Below are 23,730 nucleotides of genomic sequence, written 5' to 3'. Positions count from 1 at the left end.
ATTATAATATCGTATTATTAGTATCAGTATTATATTGCATTACATTATAATATTATTTCTCATGCCAGTAAGGTAATGCTAAAGATCCTGCAAGGAAGACTCCAGCAATACATGGAGCAAGAGTTGCCAGATGTTCAAGCTGGGTTTAGAAAAGGCAGAGGAATGAGAGACCAGATTGCCAATATCCGGATGCTGGAGAATGGAGAAAGGCAGGGAGTTTCAGAAAAACATCTACTTCTGCTTCATTGACTCTTCTAAAGCCTTTGACTGTGTGGATCATAATAAATTATGGCAAGTTCTTGGTGGGATGGGCATCCCAAGCCACCTAGTCTCTCTCCTGAGGAATCTGTACAAGGACCAAGTAGCAACGGTCAGAACTGACCACGGAACAACAGACTGGTTCAAGATTGGGAAAGGCGTACGGCAAGGCTGCATACTCTCACCCAACCTCTTTAACTTGTATGCAGAACACATCATGCGATGTGCGGGGCTGGATGAATGCAAAGCTGGGGTGAAAATTGCTGGAAGAAACATTAACAACCTCAGATATGCAGATGACACCACTCTGATGGCCGAAAGCGAGGAGGAGCTGAGGAGCCTTCTAATCAAGGTGAAAGAAGAAAGCGCAAAAGCCGGGTTGCAGCTAAACGTCAAAAAAACCAAGATTATGGCAACAAGAATGATTGACAACTGGAAAATAGAGGGAGAAACCGTGGAGGCCGTGACAGACTTTGTATTTCTAGGTGCAAAGATTACTGCAGATGCAGACTGTGGCCAGGAAATCAGAAGACGCTTCCTTCTTTGGAGGAGAGCAATGTCCAGTCTTGATAAAATCGTAAAGAGCAGAGACATCAGACTGGCAACAAAGATCCGCCTAGTCAAAGCCATGGTCTTCCCTGTAGTCACCTACGGGTGTGAGAGCTGGACCTTAGGGAAGGCTGAGCGAAGGAAGATTGATGCTTTTGAGCTGTGGTGTTGGAGGAAAGTTCTGAGAGTGCCTTGGACTGCGAGAAGATCCAACCAGTCCATCCTCCAGGAAATAAAGCCCGGCTGCTCACTGGAGGGAAGGATACTAGAGACAAAGTTGAAGTCCTTTGGCCACATCATGAGGAGACAGGAAAGCCTAGAGAAGACAATGATGCTTGGGAAAGTGGAAGGCAAAAGGAAGAGGGGCCGACCAAGGGCAAGATGGATGGATGGCATCCTTGAAGTGGACTGACCTTGAGGGAGCTGGGGGCCGTAACGGCCGACAGGGAGCTCTGGCGTGGGCTGGTCCATGAGGTCACGAAGAGTCGGAGACGACTGAACGAATGAACAACAACATATTATATTATTACCATAGCACAGGAGACAAGATGGAACTGTCCCCTGGCCCCCTCTCTCTTCACTATGGCCCATTTGGAGCTTCCGAACAGTCTTCAAAGGCAACCCCACATAGAGCACGTTGCAGTAGTCTATTCCTGATGTAACAAGAGCCTGGACCACCATGACCAAATTCAATCAACAAACTTCGTCTTTGTAATATTTTGATTCGCCTTTCAAGAACTCTGACTGAAGCTACTTTTGCCTTTTGTTTCCAGGAAACTTATTTGGTTAACTTTAATCCTGTCTCAAGAGTCTCTATTTTTAAAGAACTGAAGTACATCAGAGGATATACCGATAGCCACCGGGAATAGCCAGACATATAGTTTTCCTTCTACCCTAGCGTGCCATCACAGTGAGGATCGGATGTGCATGCTAGGAATACCTTGAAAACCATTGACACATTGCACATTTTCCATTTAAGAAGCTGCCCATCACAGCTTCTACATAAATAAAAATGTAATGTTAGTTCGTGCTATTTATTTATTTATTTATTTGATGCATTTATTAACCGCCATTCTCAGCCCTTTAGGGCGACTCATGGCGGTGTACACACATATACAAGACAATTTACAAAGAGGCAATTACAACAACCTATAAACTACACAACAATTGCAAAACTACACTAAAAATCCGCTTCGTCTCATAGTGGAATCGTAGCCAATCTCATATTCCTTGTTCCATTCCAGTCATCTTTACCACATTGTTATAGCACTTAATTAAATGCCTTCTCGAACAGCCATGTCTTGAGGCTTTTTCGGAAGGACATGAGGGAGGGCGCCTGTCTGATGTGTGCAGGGAGAGTGTTCCACAGCCGGCCCTCTCCCTCGTCCCCGCCAGACGTGCCTGTGAGGCAGGCGGGATCGAGAGAAGGGCCTCCCCAGACGATCTCAAGGTCCTCGTGGGCTCGTAGGCCAAGATGCGGTCCGAAAGGTATTTTGGGCCGGAACCGTTTAGGGCTTTGTAGGCCAAAACCAGCACCTTAAATTGGGTCCGGTAGCAAATCGGCAGCCAATGGAGCTGGGACAACAAGGGCGTTGTGTGCTCCCTGCCACCCGCTCCAGTTAGTAACATGGCTGCCGCGCGCTGAACCAGCTGAAGCTTTCGGGCCGTCTTCAAGGGCAGCCCCACGTAGAGAGCGTTGCAGTAGTCAAGGCGGGATGTGACCAGAGCGTGTACCACCGTGGCCAAGTCAGACTTCCCGAGATACGGGCGCAGCTGGCGCACAAGCCTTAGCTGTGCAAATGCTCCCCTGGTCACCGCTGACACCTGGGGATCCAGGCTCAACAATGAGTCCAGGGTCACACCCAAGCTGCGAACCTGCGCCTTCAAGGGGAGTGCGACCCCATCCAGCACAGAACTCGACCAGCACAGACCCCATCCAGCACAGAACACAGTGCTACCATCAGAACTCGAAAACCACTGGGGGAATTGACACCAAATTTGGACACAAGACACCTAACAGTCAAATTTATGTCCTCCACTAAAAAAAAAAATGATTGTATCATTTGGGAATTGTCATTGCTGGGATTTATAGTTTACCTACGATCAAAGAGTATTCTGAACTCCACCAATGATGGAATTGGCCCGACTTAGCACACAGGGCTCCCATGACCAACAGAAAAAACTGGAAGGGTTTGGTGGACATTGACCTTGACTTTGGGAATTATAGTTCACCCACATCCAGAGAGCACTGTGGACTCAAACAATGATGGATCTGGACCAAACTTGACACAAATATTCCATATGCCCAAATATGAACACAGATGGAGTTTAAGGGAAATAGACCTTGACATTTGGGAGTTGTAGTTGCTAGGATTTATAGTTCACCTACAATCAAAGAGCATTCTGAACTCCACCAATGATGGAATTCAACCAAACATGGCATAGAGGACTTCCATGACCAACAGAACACACTGGAATGGTTTGGTGGGCATTGACCTTGAGTTTGGGAGTTGTAGTTCACCTACATCCAGAAAGCACTGTGGACTCAAACAATGATGGATCTGGACCAAACTTGACACAAAAATTCCTTATGCCTAAATATGAACACAGATGGAGTTTGGAGGAAATAGACCTTGACATTTAGGATTTGTAGTTACTGGGATTTATAGTTCACTACAATTAAAGAGCATTCTGAACCCCAAAAATGACAGAAATGGGGCAAACTTCCCACACAGAACCCTCATGACCAACAGAAAATACTTAAGGCTATCCAGTCCAACTCTCTTCACCAGGACAAGAAAATGTAATCAGAGCCCTCCTGACAAAGAGCCATCCAGTCATAAACATAGATAGATATTATTCTCTCTCACACACAGAGATATAGTATCACAGATTTGAAAGAGACCCTTAAAGAAGGACTGATATGTTGCAGAGGAGGCAAACCACACACTCTCCACATCAACACTGACAAAGAAACAGCAAGAAATACTGTTTACTCACAAGCAGAAAGGAATTACATAGATTAGAAACCAACACTTTCTCATTACTTTATTTTCCAGATCACCAGACTGGGCCACAGCAACGCCTGGCAGGGGACAGCTAGTCTTAAATAGAAAATGTGCAATGTGTCAATGGTTTTCAAGGACTTTTATGAATTGGAAACTATTTCATCAAGCCCTGGGGTTTTCTCAAGCCTTTGATCATGCAGGAACGTGGACAAATGACCGTTACAGAGCTGCAAATGAAACATTCCCATGAAAAGTAGGCAGGGATGGGCACAGAGACGGTTCGGCTTCTTACCTTTGTCAATGTGGATTTCGATGATCTTTTTCTCTCTCACCACCTTGTTGCCGTTGCAGACGATGCACCGGTCCTTCGGGTTGATCCTCTCGCCTTGGCCTTTGCAATCCGGGCAGACCGTCTGGATCTGCTGCATCATGCCGGGCCCAATCTGCTGCACAATCACCTGCACGCCTCTCCCTTTGCAGGTGGGGCACTTCTCCACGGCGCCTTTCTTCCCGCCGTAACCTGGGGAGGGGGGAACATAGGTATGCTGATGAATGCCCTTTGCTGGCGGTGGCAGCACACCAAGCCACAGCAACCCGTCCCAGGAATACAGCATATGCTCCTGCCAGGCAGGGGTCCAACTTTGCCCCCCCCTCCCCCCCTCCAGGTAGTCTATACAGGTATAGACTACCACAACACACTCTACGTGGGGTTGCCTTTGAAGACTGTCCAGAAGCTTCAAATGGTCCAGCCAGATTACGAACAGGAGCGACGTTCAGGGAGCATACAATTCCTCTGTTTTGCCAGCTACACTGGCTGCCAGTCTGCTACCGGGCACAATTCAAAGTGCTGGCTTTAGCCTATAAAGCCCTAAACGGTTCTGGCCCAACTTACCTGTCTGAACGCATCTCCCCTTATGAACTTGCTACGACTTTAAAATCGTCCGGGGAGGCCCTGCTCTCGATCCCGTCTGCATCACAAATACATTTGGCGGGGATGAGAGGCAGGGCCTTCTCAGTGGTGGCCCCTCTTCCTAGGGACATGAGATTGGCCCCCTCCCACTTTGACATTTTGGAAAAAAGTTAAGACTTGGTTGTTTGAGCAAGTGTTTGAAAATGCAGGGTAAAAGACATAGGAATACGGAACGACCGACGAGATAATAATAATAATCATCATCATCATCTTTAGTTATACCCCGCCACAGTCTCCCCAAAGGGGACTCGGGACGGCTTAAATGAGGCCATGCCCGTCAATACAGAAACACAATATAACACAAAAACACAACAGAAAATCAGAAAATAAAATAACATAAAATACAAAATGTAAATATACAGCACAACAATATAAAATCAAAACATTAAACCACTAAAAATGAACACAATAAGCAGCGCCAGTTCAAAGATTAAAATTTCAAAACTATGGGAGATAGGGCAGTGTAAAATATCAGGAATTTTTGGACTGGACATGTTTCATGCAAGATTGGGCATGTTTTTAATTAGGAGACATAAATGATTATGTTCTTATTACTCTTGTTATGGTTTTATATCATGTTTAGTGTTTTAAATATTTTATGATGTTCTTGAGCATCAAATTGTTGCCTCTGTAAACTGCCCTAAGTCACCTGAAAGGCTGAGAAGGGCGGTACACAAATATAGTAAAAATAAATAAATAATATATAATAATAAATTTTGGACTTCAACTCCCACAATTCTTAACATCCAGAGCGACTAATTAAGAAATAAAGTGAAGTGAAGTGAAGCATCTGAGCTTGATAATCATGATACTACTACTACTAACAATATTATTAATAATAATGGAGCAAAATACTCCTGACCTCAAAATCGCGGGGGGGGGGGGGGAGAAACATTGATCGTCGATGTTGCAATCCCAGGTGACAACAAAATTGACAAGCAACTGGAAAAGCTGACACAATACAAGGATTTAAAGATCGAACTGCAAAGACTTTGCCACAAGCCAAAGGTCAGGAGTATTGTGCTCCATAATAATAATAATAATAATAATAATTATTATTATTATTGTTAGTAGTAGTAATAGTTATAGTAGTAGTACTATCATAATTAGCAAGCTCAGATGCTGCAAGGGGGTCCCAGTGGTGATCGGCACACTGGGTGCAGTGCCTAAAGACCTTGGCCTGCAATTAAAAACAATTGGCGCTGACAAAATTACCTCTATCTTCTTATCTATCTCTCCATCCATCCATCTTTCTATCTATCCTATCCTATCCATCCATCCATCCATGTATCTATCTATCTATCTTCTACTAATCTATTTCTCTATCTTTCTATCTACTGTCTATCAATCTACCATCTACCTATCTATCTATCTTCTAACTACCTATCTATCTACCATCTATTGTCTATTTATCTACCTTTTATTGATTTTCTATTATCTATCTACCTACCTATCAATCATCTTCTACTACTTATCTATTTATCTTTCTATCTACTGTCTATCTGTCTGTCTTCTAACTACCTATCATCCACCTCTATTATCTATCGTCTATTTATCTACCTTTTATCGATTTTCTATTATCTATCTATCTACCCATCTATCTATCATCTACTGTCCTCTATCTATCTATCTATCTCTTCCTATCTACCTTCCTTCCTTCCTGTCTATCTATCAAGACATGAATCCTATTCATGGTCTTGATTTTGAGCTCAACATGGTGTTCATGTCTCCTTCCTATGAACGTCCAAAGACATTTGCACATAGGCCCAATGTCACCCAATTAGTTGCACATTTCATTAGGGAACCTAGAACTCTGAAGTTCCTCTAGAACAGTGCTTCTCAACCTGGGGTCCCCAGATGTTTTTGGCCTACAAAAATCCCAGCCAGTTTACCAGCTGTTATGATTTCTGGGAATTGTAGGCCAAAAACATCTGAGAACCACTGATCTAGAACTTCCATTATCACGTTAGCTCTCTTCCATAGGGACTGATATTGCCCCATAAACAGATTGCACTATGTTACAACATTTGGAAAAGAAATTATGTTCCTGACTTGAAAGTGTTGTTTCCTGTATATTTTTGCGGTTCCCAGAAGATACGAATCAGATGGAAACTCATTTTGAAACATAACATCTCATCTCAATGAATTAATTTCCTTGTTGATGGAAACATGGGACGCAACACCAACTCAAATCTCAAAGAGTTGTTTACCTTTGCACTTGTCGCAAATTACATTCTTCTGAAGGGCCAGCTTCCTCGTAGCTCCGTTGTACAAGTCTTCAAGGGATATGCTCAGCTGATGGACAACGTTCTTCCCTTAAGAGAATAGGAACATCCAAATAAGATCGTGGCTTTTTTCCCCCGGTCTTCCCTCTTGCCAACCTAATAAGCCGCTCTCCAATTTGGAATAATATGCATTTGTGTGTGTCTGTTTCTAGAATATTAATGTATCCTTTTCCCAGCATTCCCTAAAGTTAGCTGGAATGGAAATTAATGTATTTGCATGTATTAATGCCTCTGGCAGGTCGCGACAATCTGTGCAGAATTCCACGAGCCTAGGCTTAGCTTCCTAAGGAATATCTGTGCTCCAGATACACTCCCCATTCACTCAAACCAGGAAGAACCAAACAACTCCCCCAAGTAAAGACTTCTATGGGCACAAACCCAGGTCTCTGATTGTAAACAGTGTTCCCTCACTTATCGTGAGTGTTACGTTCCAGGACCACCCGCGAAAAGTGAAAATCCACGAAGTAGGGATGCTATATATGTATACTAGCCGTCCCCTGCCACACTTTGCTGTGGCCCAGTCTGGTGATCTGGAAAATAGTGTTGGTTTCTAATATATGTAATTTCTTTATGCTTGTGGGTAAACAGTATTTCTTCCTTTTGGCGAAGGCTTTCATGGCCAGACTCACTGGGTTGTTGTCGTTTTTTTCAGACTATACGGCCATGTTCTAGAGCCGTGATGGCGAACCTATGACACCTATGACAGTACTGACACGCGTAGCCATTTCTACTGACACGTGCCCGCCAGATATTATTTGTTTATTTATTTTATGCCACTTAAAAAAAATAAACAGGAAAGAAATTATTATTTTGCAATGTTACCTAAATATTAAGGAGTTTCATATTTAAACTGAATTATAAATACTATTACTTTGCGATATTATTCAAATATTAAAGTGCATTAAATTAAATGTCAAATTTAAAAATATTTAATTATTATTAATATTTAGGTAACATTGCAAAATAATATTGATTTATTTAATTATTAAGGAAACGGATATTATTTTGCATTGTTTCCTAAATATTAAGGAGTTACATATTTAAATTAAATTAAATGATAAATAATACTTTGCTATATTACTCAAATGTTTCAGAATGCCTTAAATGAAATGGTAAATTGAATTTTAATTTGACATTTAATTTAATGCATTTTAAATATTTTTAATATATGCCTTAATATATATATATATATATATATATATAAATAAAAATATCAAAATATTATTTTGCAATGTTACTTTACTGTTATTGCATTATTATTATTATTATTATTAGAAATACATTAAATAGCATATTAAATGCTAGAAATACATTTAAATTAAATTAAAAATAAATAATATTTTGTTGGGTTTTTAAAATTATATTTTTATTAAACACTCCAAAAAGGATATTATCTACATAAAGAGAGGTAGAACAACATGATAAGAGAGAAAGTGGGAATTACAATTATATATTTTTGGTTATTTAAACTAAATATTGCGAAATTATGGTTTTTTTCTTGAAGTGACACACCACCTGAATTATGCTCAGTTTTTTGGCGAATTTTGACACACCACGCTCAAAAGGTTGCCCATCACTATTCTAGAGGCATTCTCCCCTGACGTTTCGCCTGCATCTATGGCAAGCATCCTCAGAGGTTGTGAGGTCTGTTGGAACTAGAAAAAGGGTTTATATATCTGTGGAATGACCAGGGTGGGACAAAGGACTGTTGTCTGCTGGAGCTAGGTGTGAATGTTTCAACTGATTAGCATTTGATGGCCTGGCTGTTGTTTGGTGTGGCTTGTTAGTGCCTGGGGCAATCTTTTGTTGAGAGGTGATTAGATGTCCCTGGTTGTTTCCTCTCTGTTGTTTTGCTGTTGTAATTTTTTGTTTTGCTGATTGCCCCATAATAATGCTAATAACAGAGAAAAATAATAAATAGCCTTGACTCCAATATAAGCCGAAGGGAGCTTTTTCAGCCTAAAAAGGGGGCTGAAAAAATAGAGTATATACAGTAATAATGAAATTTTGAAAGTTTTGTTAAGAGTTCTGAAATTTTCATCACCAGAACTTTAGTAACACTGCAAAAGCAAAGTACCAGCGCCCCCTAGTTTTCACCACCAGAATTTTAATTTTGTATTTATTTATTTACGACATTTATATGCCGCCCTTCTCACCCCAAAGGGGAGTCAGAGCGGCTTACAAGTAACAAGTAAATACAATATATTATTTTATTACCATAGCACAATATTAATATTATATATTACATTGTACTATAACATTATACTGTAATATTTTTAGTAATATTAAATTTAATATAAAATTTATAATTACAATATCATGTTATTGGTAGTAGTATTATATTGTATTGCATTACTAGCCGTCCCCTACCACGCATTGGTGGTCATGAGGGTTCTGTGTGGGAGGTTTGGCCCAATTCTATCGCTGGTGAGGTTCAAAATGCTCTATGATTGTAAGTGAACTACAAATCCCATCAACTACAACTCCCAAATGTCAAGATTCTATTTTCCCCAAACTCCACCTGTGTTCACATTTGGGCAGATTGAGCATTCATGCAGAGTTTGGTCCAGATCCATCATTGTTTGAGTCCACAGTGCTCTCTAGATGTAGGTGAACTACAACTCTAACACAAAGGACACTGCCCACCAAACCCTTCCAGTATTTTCTGTTGGTCATGGGAGTTCTGTGTGCCAAGTTTGGTTCAATTCCATCGTTGGTGGAGTTCAGAATGCCCTTTGATTGTAGGTGAACTATAAATCCCAACAACTACAACTCCCAAATGACAAAATCAATTTTTTGAGTGAAGAACATACATTGGGCTGTTAGGTGTCTTGTGTCCAAATTTGGTGTCAATTCATCCAGTGGTTTTTGAGTTCTGTTAATCCCACAAACGAACATTACGTTTTTATATAGATTATAATATTATCAATTGTAAGTACTTTAGAACCATTTAGAAGCATGGATTTGCATATGCCTAGATTAATTATGTAGGTAAAAACAAAAGTAAAGAGGCAAAGGACGAGATGGAAGTCACCAATTTTTTTTAATTTTTTTTTCTCTTTCATTTTTCTTCCTAAATATAGGTTTTCCTACTTTTGTAGTATTTCATTGTTCTCCCACTTTACTTGTATAAGAAAAAAAATACCATACATACTCGAGTATAAGCCGACCCGAATATAAGCCGAGGCACCTCATTTTACAAGAAAAAACTGGGGAAAAAAACGTATTGACTCGAGTATAAGCCGAAGGTGGGAAATGCAGCAGCTACTAGTATATTCCAAAATAAAAATAGATACCAATAAAATTGCCTTAATTAAGGCATCGGTAGGTTAAATGTTTTTGAATAAATAAGATAAGACTGTCCTCTGATTAAAGCATTATTCTAACCTTCTTCAGTGTAAATGTGTTTACGTAGCCTTCCAATAATAATAGAATAAAATAATAAATGTAGTAATAACAGTAATAAAGAATAAAATAACTGTAATAATAATAGTAATAGAGTAAAATAATAAATGTAATAATAACAATAATAAAGAATAAAATAATAACTAATAATAATAATAGAGTAAAACGATTAATGTAATAATAATAATAATAGAGTAAAATAATAAAAAACCTTGACTTGAGTATAAGCCGAAGGAGACTTTTTCAGCCTAAAAAAAGGACTGAAAAAAATAGAGTAAAATGATATAATAATAATAATAATAATAATAGAGTAAAATAGAGTAAAAACTAGAGTAAAATGATGTAATAATAATAATAATAATAATAGAGTAAAATAATAAATGTAATAATCACAATAATAAAGAATAAAATAATAACTGTAATAATAATAATAGAGTAAAATGATTAATGTAATAATAATAATAATAGAGTAAAATAATAAATGTAGTAATCACAATAATAAAGAATAAAATAATAATTGTAATAATAATAATAATAATAATAATAGAGTAAAATAATAAAAAAACCTTGACTCGAGTATAGGTCGAGGGAGACTTTTTCAGCCTAAAAAAAGGACTGAAAAACTAGAGTAAAATAATGTATTAATAATAATAGAGTAAAACAGAGTAAAAAATAGAGTAAAATGATGTAATAATAATAATAATAATAATAATAATAGAGTAAAATAATAAATGTAATAATCACAATAATAAAGAATAAAATAATAACTGTAATAATAATAATAGAGTAAAATGATTAATGTAATAATAATAATAATAATAATAATAATAATAGAGTAAAATAATAAAAAACCTTGACTCGAGTATAAGTCGAGGGAGACTTTTTCAGCCTAAAAAAAGGACTGAAAAACTAGAGTAAAATAATGTATTAATAATAATAGAGTAAAACAGAGTAAAAAATAGAGTAAAATGATGTAATAATAATAATAATAATAATAATAATAGAGTAAAATAATAAATGTAATAATCACAATAATAAAGAATAAAATAATAACTGTAATAATAATAATAGAGTAAAATGATTAATGTAATAATAATAATAATAATAATAATAATAATAATAATAATAATAATAGAGTAAAATAATAAAAAACCTTGACTCGAGTATAAGTCGAGGGAGACTTTTTCAGCCTAAAAAAAGGACTGAAAAACTAGGCTTATACTCGAGCATATACAGTACTTTTCTTCCTTTGCACTCCCCACCCTTGGCTCCCTCCCCTATATATTCTTAATAAAAATATTTTTTTAAAAAAGAATTGATACAACTAAGTAAGCAAGCATACACTGCACACGCACACACACGAAGGCCTACCTCGTCTCTCTCTATTCATTCGGCCTCCACCACCAAAGAACATGTCAAAGATGTCCATGGGTGAAGAGAAATTGCCGCCACTTAAGCCTCCTTCTTTGATCGCTTGCTCCCCACCCTGGTCATAGAGGTCCCTTTTCTTCGAGTCAGAGAGGACTTCGTAAGCCTGTGATATGAGCTTAAACTAATAAGAGAAAGAGACCCTCTGAATAACTGACTCATAAGCGAGAAAGGAAGCTTCCAAAACTTAAAAATTAGGAATACATTGCTAATATCATAAGTAATAATAATAAAAAACTTTATTTATACCCTGGATCGTCTGGAGAGGCCCTGCTCTCGGTCCCACCAGCCTCGCAAGCGCGTCTGGTGGGGACGAGGGACAGGGCCTTCTCAGTGGTGGCCCCTCGACTCTGGAACTCTCTCCCACTGGAGATCAGAACCGCCCCGTCTATCCTGACATTTAGGAAACAAGTGAAGACTTGGTTATGGAGACGAGTGAGCCAACACCCTGAGATATGGATGGAGGATGATGAGCAACGATTTTAGTATGACGACTGACCATTATAGTTATTGATTGTAATTGCTGTTTTAATGTTTTACTGTAATATGTATTATGATGTTTTATTGATTGTATGTGATATTATGGTTGGAAACCAGTCTGAGTCCCTCAAGAGAGGTGAGAAGGTCGGTATAGAAAACTTTTAAATAAATAAATAAATAAATACCCCAACACCATCTCCCCCAACAGGGACTCAGGGCGGCTTAATAATAAATAATAATAAATAATGAACTTTATTTGTACGCTGCCACCATCTCCCCCAACGGGGACTCAGAGAGGCTTAATAATAAATAATAAAAAATAATGAACTTTATTCATACCCTGCCTCCATCTCCCCCAATGGGGACTCGGGGCGGCTAATTAATAAATAATAATAAATAATAAACGTTATTTGTACGCTGCCACCATCTCCCCCAACAGGGACTCGGGGCAGCTTAATAATAAGTAATAATAAATAATAAACTTTATTTGTACCCCACCACCATCTCCCCCAACGGGGAATCGGGGCGGCTTAATAATAAATAATAATAAACTTTATTTGTACCCTGCCACCATCTCCCCAAAGGGGACTCAGAGCAGCTTAATAATAAATAATAATAAATAATAAACTTTATTTGCATCCTACCACCATCTCCCCCAACGGGGACTCTGGGCGGCTTAATAATAAATAATAATAAATAATAAACTTTATTTGTACCCCACCACCATCTCCCCCAAAGGGGACTCAGGGCGGCTAAATAATAAATAATAAATAATAATAAACTTTATTTGTACCCTGCCACCATCTCCTCCAACGGGGACTCGGGGCGGCTTAATAATAATAATAGTATATAATAAACTTTATTTGTACCCTGCCACCATCTCCCCCAACAGCGACTCGGGGCAGCTTAATAATAAATAATAATAAATAATAAACTTTATTCGTACGCTGCCACCATCTCCCCCAAAGGGGACTCAGAGCGGCTTAATAATAAATAATAATAAACTTTATTTGTACCCTGCCACCATCTCCCCCAAAGGGGACTCAGAGCGGCTTAATAATAAATAATAAATAATAATAAACTTTATTCGTACGCTGCCACCATCTCCCCCAGCGTGCAAAGCTGGAGGGAGGCTCATGGCAACGGGTCCCTTAAAGGCATGAGGGTTCTGTGTGGGAAGTTTGGCCCAATAATATCGTTGGTGGGTTCAGAATGCTCTTTGACTGGAGAGGAACTATAATTCCCAGCAACTACAACTCCAAAATGTCAAGGTTTATTTTCCCCAAATTCCACCAGTATTCACATTTGGCCATATTGAGTATTTGTGCCAAATTTGGTCCGGATCTAACATTGTTTGAGTCCAGAGTGCTCTCTGGATGTAGGTGAACTACAACTCCCAAACTCAAGGTCAATGCCCACCAAACCCTTCTAGTATTTTCTGTTGGTCATGGGAGTTCTGTGTGGCAAGATTGGTTCAATTCCATTGTGGGTGGAGTTCAGGATGTTCTTTGATTGTAGGTGAACTATAAATCCCAGCAACTACAAAGGTCTATTTTCCACAAACTACACCGGCATTCACATTTGGGCATACTGAGTATCCGGGCCAAGTTTGGTCCAGATCCATCATTGTTTGAGTCCACAGTGCTCCCTGGATGTAGGTGAACTACAACTCCCAAACTCAACGTCAATGCCCACCAAACCCTTCCAGTATTTTCAGTTGGGAGTTCTGTGTGCCAAGTTTGGTTCAGTTCCATTGCTGGTGGAGTTCAGAATGCTCTTTGATTGCAGGTGATCTATAAATCCCAGCAACAACTCCCAAATGGCAAAACCAATCCCTCCCCCAACCCCACCAGTATTCAAATTTGGGCGTATGGGGTATTTGTGCCAATATAATACTATTAATAATGATATGATATTATAATTATATATTTAAATTACATGTAATATTACAATATAATGGTATAATACAATATAGTAATATTTAATACTGATATTGTACTATGCTAATAATATAATATATTGTATCTATGTGTATGTATATGTGCCTGACATGGTAAAAGTTATTGTTGTTGTTGTTGTTACATTGTTGTATGTATATGTGCGTGTGTGTATGGAAGAGTTATTGTTTGGGGACTACCTGTATTCCACGATGTACTGTACTCGTGGAATACAAAACTGCTCGGCCTTAGCTTGGGTCCCACCCTGACCCATCCTGTATGAGCACTATACCGCCTCCCCCGCCTCCCCCCCATCCGCAGCCCGTACCCGCTCTCCTTCGCTGGGATTCTTGTCCGGGTGGTACTTCAGGGCCAGTTTGCGGTAGGCCCGCTTGATCTCATCTGAAGTGGCATTGGGCTTCACCCCTAAAGTGTCGTAGTAGCCCGTCTCCTTCACCATGGTGGCCTGAAAGAATCAAAACAAAGTCAGTGGACGTACTCGTAGATTTCTTCCACACCCGACTGCTGCAACCGTCCTAGAAATCTCTGGCCAAACTGACCCAGATGCAAAGAGTCAGACCTCCAGATTTACTGGGGTTAGGATCTCCATGAAAGTGGAAAACCAACATTTTGCTCAAGGGGACGCCTAGTTTACCGTGTACTCGAGTTTTGAGCTATAAAACCCTATACGGCTCCGGCCCAGCGTACCTGTCCAAACGTATCTCCTTCTACATCCCACCTAGGAATTTAAGATCTTCTGGAGGGGCCCTGCTCTTGGCCCCACCCTTGTCACAAATGACGTTGGTGGGGACGAGGAACAGGGTGTTCTCGGTGGTGGCCCCCCGCCTGTGGAATTCACTCCCCGGGGAAATTAGATCATCGTCATTATTTATTTATTTATTTATTTCAATTACTTCTACCCCGCCCTTCTCACCCCCGAGGGGGGACTCAGGGCGGCTTACAAACGAAGGCACAAGTCGATGCTTAAATCAATAAACAAACAATACATAAAAGCAATTTAAACGATTAACAAGTTAAAAACATTAATACATAGTAAAATAGCAAAACAATCTCATGCTCAGTGTTCCGAGTCCGTTTATCCATTCCATTCCGTTCGCCCTTGTTTATCGTCAGATCTTTCTTTAGCTGCCAGAATATCCAAAAGCTTGGTTCCATATCCAGGTCTTCAATTTTTTTCTGAACGCCAAAAGGGAAGTCGCTGTTCTAATCTCCCCGAGGAGTGAGTTCCACAGGTGAGGGGCCACCACTGAGAAGGCCCTGCTCCTCGTCCCCGCCAACCTCACTTGTGATAGTGGCGGGGTCGAGAGCAGGGCCTCCCCAGACGATCTTAAATTTCGAGATGGGATGTAGAGGGAGATCCGTTCGGACAAATACACTGGGCCGGAACCGTATAGGGTTTTGTAGGTCATCCCTCCTCTCTTTCAGGAGGAAATTAAAAACATGAATATGGGACCAGGCCTTTGGGTAATCTGGCAGACTGACAATGGACAATGACGACTAAAGCTTCGGAAACGGACTATGATAAACGGAATGAATTTATTAATTACGGACTTGGCGAAACGATGGCCACCAGGCTGGCCATTTTATTGTATTTTTATTGTATTAATGTAATGTTTTAACTGTTATAATTTATTGTTACTATGTATTTTACTGTGTGAATTGTAGGCATCAACGTATGCCAGTTGGAAGCCGCCCCGAGCCCCCCTTCGGGGCCTGAGAAGGGCGGGGTAGAAATAACCTAAATAAAAAAAATAAATATAAGTCGACCCAAATATTTATTTATTTATTTATTTATTTATTTATGGCATTTATATGCCGCCCTTCTCACCCCGAAGGGGACTCAGATCGACTTACAATATATATTTTCATACAATATATAATATCATTATCATAGTACTATATCAATGTTATATATTACTATATTGCACTATACCAGTGTTTCTCAACCTGGGGGTCGGAAGGGGGTTTCAGAGGGGTCGCCAAAGACCATCACATAACACCTATTTCTGATGGTCTTAGGAACCCTTTTGGCAGAGAAGGCTGAAGATCTCTCTGCCTGCCCTCATCCTTGTTGGTGTTGATGAATGACAACTCCCAGAACTCAAAAACAACCCCCCCCCCTCAACCCCACCAGTAGTTAATATTGGCCATATCGGTAGTGTGCCAAGTTTGGTGCAGATCCATTGAAATGCCAGTTATGCTTGAAATTTCTCTCTGAGTGATACAACTACTGTCCTGAATCAATCTGTCAACTTTTTGCTTGTGTTGCAAGATATTGAGCTGGTTGATAGGAGACACAGTTTTCGTAAACTTCGAGCTGCTCAACAGAATTCCAAAAGTTAACAGCACTTGAGTTCAGAGGCTGAAATCCCAGGTGGAGAGAATAATGAGTTACAAGATATTGAGCTGGTTGATAGGAGACTCAGTTTTCGTAAACTTTGAGCTGCTCAACAGAATCTCCAAAGGTCACAGCGCTTGTTAGAGAAGACACCCATATCAGGAAAGGAAGTCATGGGAGGATGTATGATTTCATGTGTATATTAGAGAGGCCCAGGATGGGGGCAGTTCAGAGGCTGAAATCCCAGGTGGAGGGATTGAGTTACAAGATATTGAGCTGGTTGATAGAAGACTCCGTTTTTGTAAACTTCGTGCTGCTCAACAGAATCTCCGAAGGTCACAGCACTTGTTAGAGATGAGACTCATATCAGGAAGTCATGGGAGAAGGTAAGATATTGAACTGGTTGATAGGAGACACAGTTTTCGTAAACGTTGAGCTCCTCAACAGAATCTTCGAAGGTCACAGTGCTTGTTAGAGAAGAGACTCATGTCAGGAAGTCATGGGAGGATGTATGATTTCATGTGTATATTAGAGAGGCCGGGGGGGGGGGGGGCATGAATTCAGAGGCTGAAATCCTAGGTGGAGGGAATAATGAGTTGCAAGATAATGACCTGATTGATAGGAGACTCAGTTTTTGTAATCTTCGAGCTGCTCAACAGAATCTCCAAAAGTTAACAGCACTTGAATTCAGATGCTGAAATCCCAGGTGGAGAAAATAATGAGTTACAATATATTGAGCTGGTTGATAGGAGACTCAGATTTGTTAGAGAAGAGACCCATATCAGGAAGTCATGGGAGGAGATATGATTTCATGTGTAGATTAGAGAGGCCGGGGGATTCAGAGGCTGAAATCCCAGGTGGAGGGAATAATGAGTTGCAAGATAATAACCTGGTTGATAGGAGACTCGATTTTCGTAAACTTCGAGCTGCTCAACGGAATCTCCAAAAGTTACAGCGCTTGTTAGATAAGAGACCCATATCAGGAATGGAAGTCATGGGAGGATGTATGATTCCATGTGTGTATATTAGAGAGGTCCAGGGGTAGGTTGAATTCAGAGGCTGAAATCCCAGGTGGAGGGAATGAGTTACAAGATATTGACCTAGTTGATAGGAGACTCAGTTTTCGTAAACTACGAGTTGCTCAACAGAATCTCCAAAAGTTAACAGCACTTGAGTTCAGAGACTGAAATCCCAGGTAGAGGGAATAATGAGTTGAAAGATAATGACCTGGTTGATAGGAGACTCATTTTTCGTAAACTTTGAGCTGCTCAACAGAATCTCCAAAGGTCACAGCACTTGTTAGAGAAGAGACGCATATCAGGAAAGGAAGTCATGGGAGGATGTATGATTTCATGAGTATATTAGAGAGGTCCAGGGGTAGGTTGAATTCAGAGGCTGAAATCCCGGGTGGAGGGAATGAGTTACAAGATACTGAGCTGGTTGATATGAGACTCTTTTTTCGTAACCTTCGAGCTGCTCAAGAGAATCTCCAAAGGTCACAGCACTTGTTAGAGAAGAGACACATATCAGGAAGTCATGGGAGAAGGTTAGGAAGAACTTCCTGACTGTGAGAGCCGTTCAGCAGTGGAACTCTCTGCCCCGGAGTGTGGTGGAGGCTCCTTCTTTGGAAGCTTTTAAGCAGAGGCTGGATGGCCATTTGTCAGGGGTGATTTGAATGCAATATTCCTGCTTCTTGGCAGGGGGTTGGACTGGATGGCCCAAGAGGTCTCTTCCAACTCTTTGATTCTATGATTCTAAGGTATGATTTCATGTGTATATTAGAGAGGCCGGGGGGATTTTCTAGTCAATCTAGTCAACGTTGATAATTGAGGCAACAGCTCTTGCTAAGCCGTAGTCAAGCTTTCCGAGGGAATTCTAGTTCCATGTCTTTGCTCCTGTTTCATGTTTCCAAGTTTGAAGGATCGTTTCTGGATTTTTGTATTGGATTCTATGCTACCTTGTAGTTCCTGGTTTTCTTGTATTCCCGTGCTTTGGGATTTTGGATTACAATTGTACTGTTGGGGTTCAGCCTGGGTGTGAACCTGAACCTGATTCTCTGATTGTATTTCCTGATGCTACTGAAAATGTATTTCCTGATGCTAATGAAAATGTTGATTCTGAGGTCAGTGTAGAAGAAACTCCTGCAGGCTTGGAAAGTGAAAGTACACATTCTCATGAGAATGTTTCAGAGCCAAGCAGTGACCTTTCACTCCCTTCTAGCTCTCCAGAGAAGCTAACACCTGGGATCCTTAATGAGGATAGAAGAGGACAGATTTGGCAGAACAGGGGTGAATCACAGAGTTTGCGAAGGTCAGCCAGATTGAAAGAAAAAGAAACAAGGGCTTCAAAGCCTGGAGGTGTGTCGCGAAACAGATTCCTTGGCTTTAAGTGCCTCTCGCCGGGTCAGGCATCGTTTTAGACTGAGGCATTACCTTGGCAGATCTCCCGTTTCCCGTGGCCTTCATCCCAAGAGGCTTCTAGTGCTCCAAGTACGGTTAGTGAATTGCTAACAGGTTCCAGGATTTTACAGTGTTGCTTTGGGTTTTTGATCTAGTTCATGGACATTTCTGATTGCTGATTTTTACTGTGGCTTTTTGACTTTGCATTTTCCTCTATTTTGTAACCATTTTTCATCAATAAAAAAGGATTGTTTTTCCCACAGTCGTGTGGTGGATTGTTGTCTTAGGGTCTCGTTTCCTGCTCTGGGTTGCAACATGTACCTTGTATTAAAATACATAGACTTTGAAGTTGCTACTATGTTTTGGCTTCAGTGCTTTTTATATAATCTTTAATAAATGCCTTGCTGACTCAACTTGGACTGGAGTGTGGTGGTTAAGTACAGAGGTGTTTCCTGGCCTGGAGTGCGACACGCGGGTGAAAAAAAGCCGGAGAAGCCCTGTAATGGCGGACCTAGAGATTGAAATCAAATCCGCAACAGTCAAAACTGCAAATGTGGAGGGATGACGGGATGAAAGCGAGGGAAGCGCATGGAGCAGCGAAATATTATCATGGGAGGAAGGCCTTCCACCCTTGCAATGTGCCTGAAGCAGGACTAACCTGCTAAGCGTGTTGTATATCCGTCTGGATCTATTATTATAGCTTCTGAATCATACATGAAGCCCACACACTGAAGCCGACGCTCACCACAAAAAAGTCAGAAAATCAACTGACAACTATTCTGTGACTGTCCAAAACCATTCTCATTGTAAACAATATTGAATGAGATGGACCAGAAGGCTCAGGGGTCTCACATTATGCATTTAATCCAGAAGATTCCTAGAAGAGATATTCTTCCCATTAACTCTCACTCTGTCTGGGGCTGCTTTTGAACATATAATAATAATAATACTATGATGATGATAGAATCATAGAATCATAGAATCAAAGAGTTGGAAGAGACCTCATGGGCCATCCAGTCCAACCCCATTCTGCCAAGAAGCAGGAATATTGCATTCAAATCACCCCTGACAAATGGCCATCCAGCCTCTGCTTAAAAGCTTCCAAAGAAGGAGCCTCCACCACACTGCTGAACGGCTCTCACAGTCAGGAAGTTCTTCCTCATGTTCAGATGGAATCTCCTCTCTTGTAGTTTGAAGCCATTGTTCCATTGCGTCCTAGTCTCCAAGGAAGCAGAAAACAAGCTTGCTCCCTCCTCCTCCCTGTGGCTTCCTCTCACATATTTATACATGGCTATGATATCTCCTCTCAGCCTTCTCTTCTTCAGGCTAAACATGCCCAGCTCCTTAAGCCGCTCCTCATAGGGCTTGTTCTCCAGACCCTTGATCATTTTAGTCGCCCTCCTCTGGACACATTCCAGCTTGTCAATATCTCTCTTGAATTGTGGTGCCCAGAATTGGACATAATATTCCAGATGTGGTCTAACCAAAGCGGAATAGAGGGGTAGCATGACTTCCTTAGATCTAGACACTATGCTCCTCTTGATGCAGGCCAAAATCCCATTGGCTTTTTTTGCCGCCACATCACATTGTTGGCTCATGTTTAACTTGTTGTCCACGAGGACTCCGAGATCTTTTTCACACGTACTGCTCTCGAGCCAGGCGTCACCCATTCTGTATCTTTGCATTTCATTTTTTCTGCCAAAGTGGAGTATCTTACATTTGTCACTGTTGAACTTCATTTTGTTAGTTTTGGCCAATCATCTCTCTAATCTGTCAAGATCGTTTTGAATCCTGCTCCTGTCCTCTGGAGTATTGGCTATCCCTCCCAATTTGGTGTCGTCTGCAAACTTGATGATCCTGCCTTCTAGCACTTCGTCTAAGTCATTAATAAAGATGTTGAACAGGACCGGGCCCAGGACGGAACCCTGCGGCACTCCACTTGTCACTTCTTTCCAAGATGAAGAGGAAGCATTGGGGAGAATCACCCTCTGGGTTCATCCATTTAACCAATTCCAGATCCACCTCACCGTAGTTTTGCCTCGCCCACATTGGACTAGTTTCCTTGCCAGAAGGTCATGGGGGACCTTGTCGGAGTCCTTCCTGAAATCGACAAGGTCCCCCATGACCTTCTGGCAAGGAAACTAGTTGATGATTATTATTATTATGCAACATATTATGTTATAGTAATATAAACAATATATAATAATATATTGTTTATATTACTATAACATGTTGTATTATTATAATAATATTATCATCATTATAAATAAATAATATTATATAATGACAATCTAATGATATATCCATCATCGGATTTGTGTTGTCTAAGGCAATCACTGGGTTGCTGTGAGTTCTCCAGGTTATCTGGCCATGTTCCAGAAGCATCCTCTCTGGATATTATTCCACAAGTATATAAACCCCACTTGCTTAGTTTTCAACAGACCTCACAACCTCTCAGGATGCCTGCCATAGATGTGGACGGAACGTCAGGAGAGAATGCTTCTGGAACATGTCCAGACAGCCCGGAACACTCACAGCAACCCAATGATTCTGGACATGAAAACCTTCAACAACACATATTTATATCCTGCTTTAGCTCTCCCTATGGAGACTTTACGCACCTCACAATCTAAAACATTACAACTCAAAATATACAAATATACAATAATAAAACAGTCTATCATTATATATTATCAGTAGTAATTACATTTAATATATTAGTATAAGTATATTACAATATTATTATCAATGTTATATGTACATACAATATATTATATTATTAGTATAGCACAGTATTAGTATTATATATTACTATACTCTACTATAACACTCTACTGCAATATTATTAGCAATATTACATGTAATATATAATTATTATATTATTATTAGTATTATTATTAGTATTATATTGTATTACAATATGATCAATATATGTACATACAATATATTATATTACTAGTATAGCACATTATTAGTATTATATATTACTATATTGTACTATAACACTCTACTGCAATATTAGCAATATTACATGCAATATATAATTATAACATATTATTAACATTATTATATTGTATTATAAAATGATCAATATTATATACAGAGACAACATATTATATTATTAGCATACCACAATATTAGTATTATATATTACTATATTGTACTATAACACTCTACTGCATTATTAGTAATATTGCATGCAATATTATTAGTATAATATTGTATTACAATATAATATATGTACATATATTATATTAACATAATACTATATAGTATATAACACTATACTGTAATATTATTAGTAATATTACATGTAATATACAATATATAATACCGTATTATTAGTATTATATTGTATTACAATATGATCAATATTATATGTACAGACAACATATTATATTAACATAGCACAATATCAGTATTATATATTACTATATTGTACTAACACTATACTGCATTATTAGTATAATATTAGTACAATATAGTACTATTATATTACATATAATAAATGTACATATATTATATTGTAATACAGTATAATACAAATAATATTACATGCAATATTATTAGTATTATACTGTGTTACAATATAATATATGTACATATATTATATTAACATAGCATAAGATTGGTATTTACTACATCACTATACTACAATATCATTAATAATATAGCATATACAATTATAGCATAATATATATTTATCTAAATAATAAATATATTTAAATATTATTTAAATAATATAAAATATTATATTAAAATCTATATTCAAATAGAATACATATTAGTAATATTACACATAATATAGAATGTACAATTATATTAGAATATATACTTATATTATATATTATAATATATATAATATATTAGAATATAGAATATAATATTAAAATATATATTCAAATAGAATACATATTAGTAATATTACATGTAATATAGAATGTACATTTATATTATATTATATATACTTATATTATATATTATAATATATATAATATATTATAGAATATAGAATATTATATTAAGATATATATATTCAAAGAGAATACATGTTAGTAAGATTACATATAATATAGAATGTACAATTATATTTAATATATAGTTATATATTTAATTATTTAAATAATATCAATTATTGTAATATATATTCAAATAGAATATTATTCATAAGATTACATATATTATTTGTAAGATTACATATAATATAGAATGTACAATTATATTATAATACATACTTATACAATATTCTATTTGAATATATATTATAATAATTGACATTATTTAAATGATTAAATATAATGTCAATTATTATAATATATATTCAAATGGAATATTATTCATAAGATTATATGTAATACAATTATATTATTAATATTATTATATTATAATATAATATTATTATATTATTATTATATTATATTATTGTATTTAAATAATAAAAAATAAAATATATAATAACATTATTGCATTATTAAAGTTATTATTTTACTTTATTATTATTTTACTTTATTATTATTATGTATTTTTGGGCAGTATTGAGAACTAAGCCACTCATTGGGAGGAGAAAATCCCACCTGAGGTGCCCCCTGCTGGCCAAACCCGGCTTCACTCCTCCGTCGAAGAAGACCCGTCACCAAACACAACTAACTGAT

The 23,730-nt window shown here is 38.4% G+C and overlaps 1 protein-coding gene across 1 annotated transcript in view; it reads right to left on the bottom strand.

The window, feature by feature from the left end:
• The window catches only part of DNAJA4 (DnaJ heat shock protein family (Hsp40) member A4), a 31,135-nt gene extending 7,405 nt beyond the window's left edge, over positions 1–23,730 (bottom strand). The window contains exons 1-5 of the mRNA XM_067471256.1: positions 23,653–23,730; positions 14,649–14,786; positions 11,847–12,027; positions 6,996–7,100; positions 4,108–4,335 (exon numbers count right to left, since the gene is read on the bottom strand). Of these exons, the coding sequence (XP_067327357.1) occupies positions 4,108–4,335; positions 6,996–7,100; positions 11,847–12,027; positions 14,649–14,780 (646 nt within the window). The 5' untranslated portion in view covers positions 14,781–14,786; positions 23,653–23,730. The remainder of the gene's footprint in view (positions 1–4,107; positions 4,336–6,995; positions 7,101–11,846; positions 12,028–14,648; positions 14,787–23,652) is intronic.

This window comes from Anolis sagrei, chromosome 9 (genome assembly GCF_037176765.1).
Source record: "Anolis sagrei isolate rAnoSag1 chromosome 9, rAnoSag1.mat, whole genome shotgun sequence".
NCBI lineage: Eukaryota > Metazoa > Chordata > Lepidosauria > Squamata > Dactyloidae > Anolis > Anolis sagrei.
Note: the sequence above shows the minus strand (reverse complement) of the source record. Positions and strands in the feature narration are given on the sequence as shown.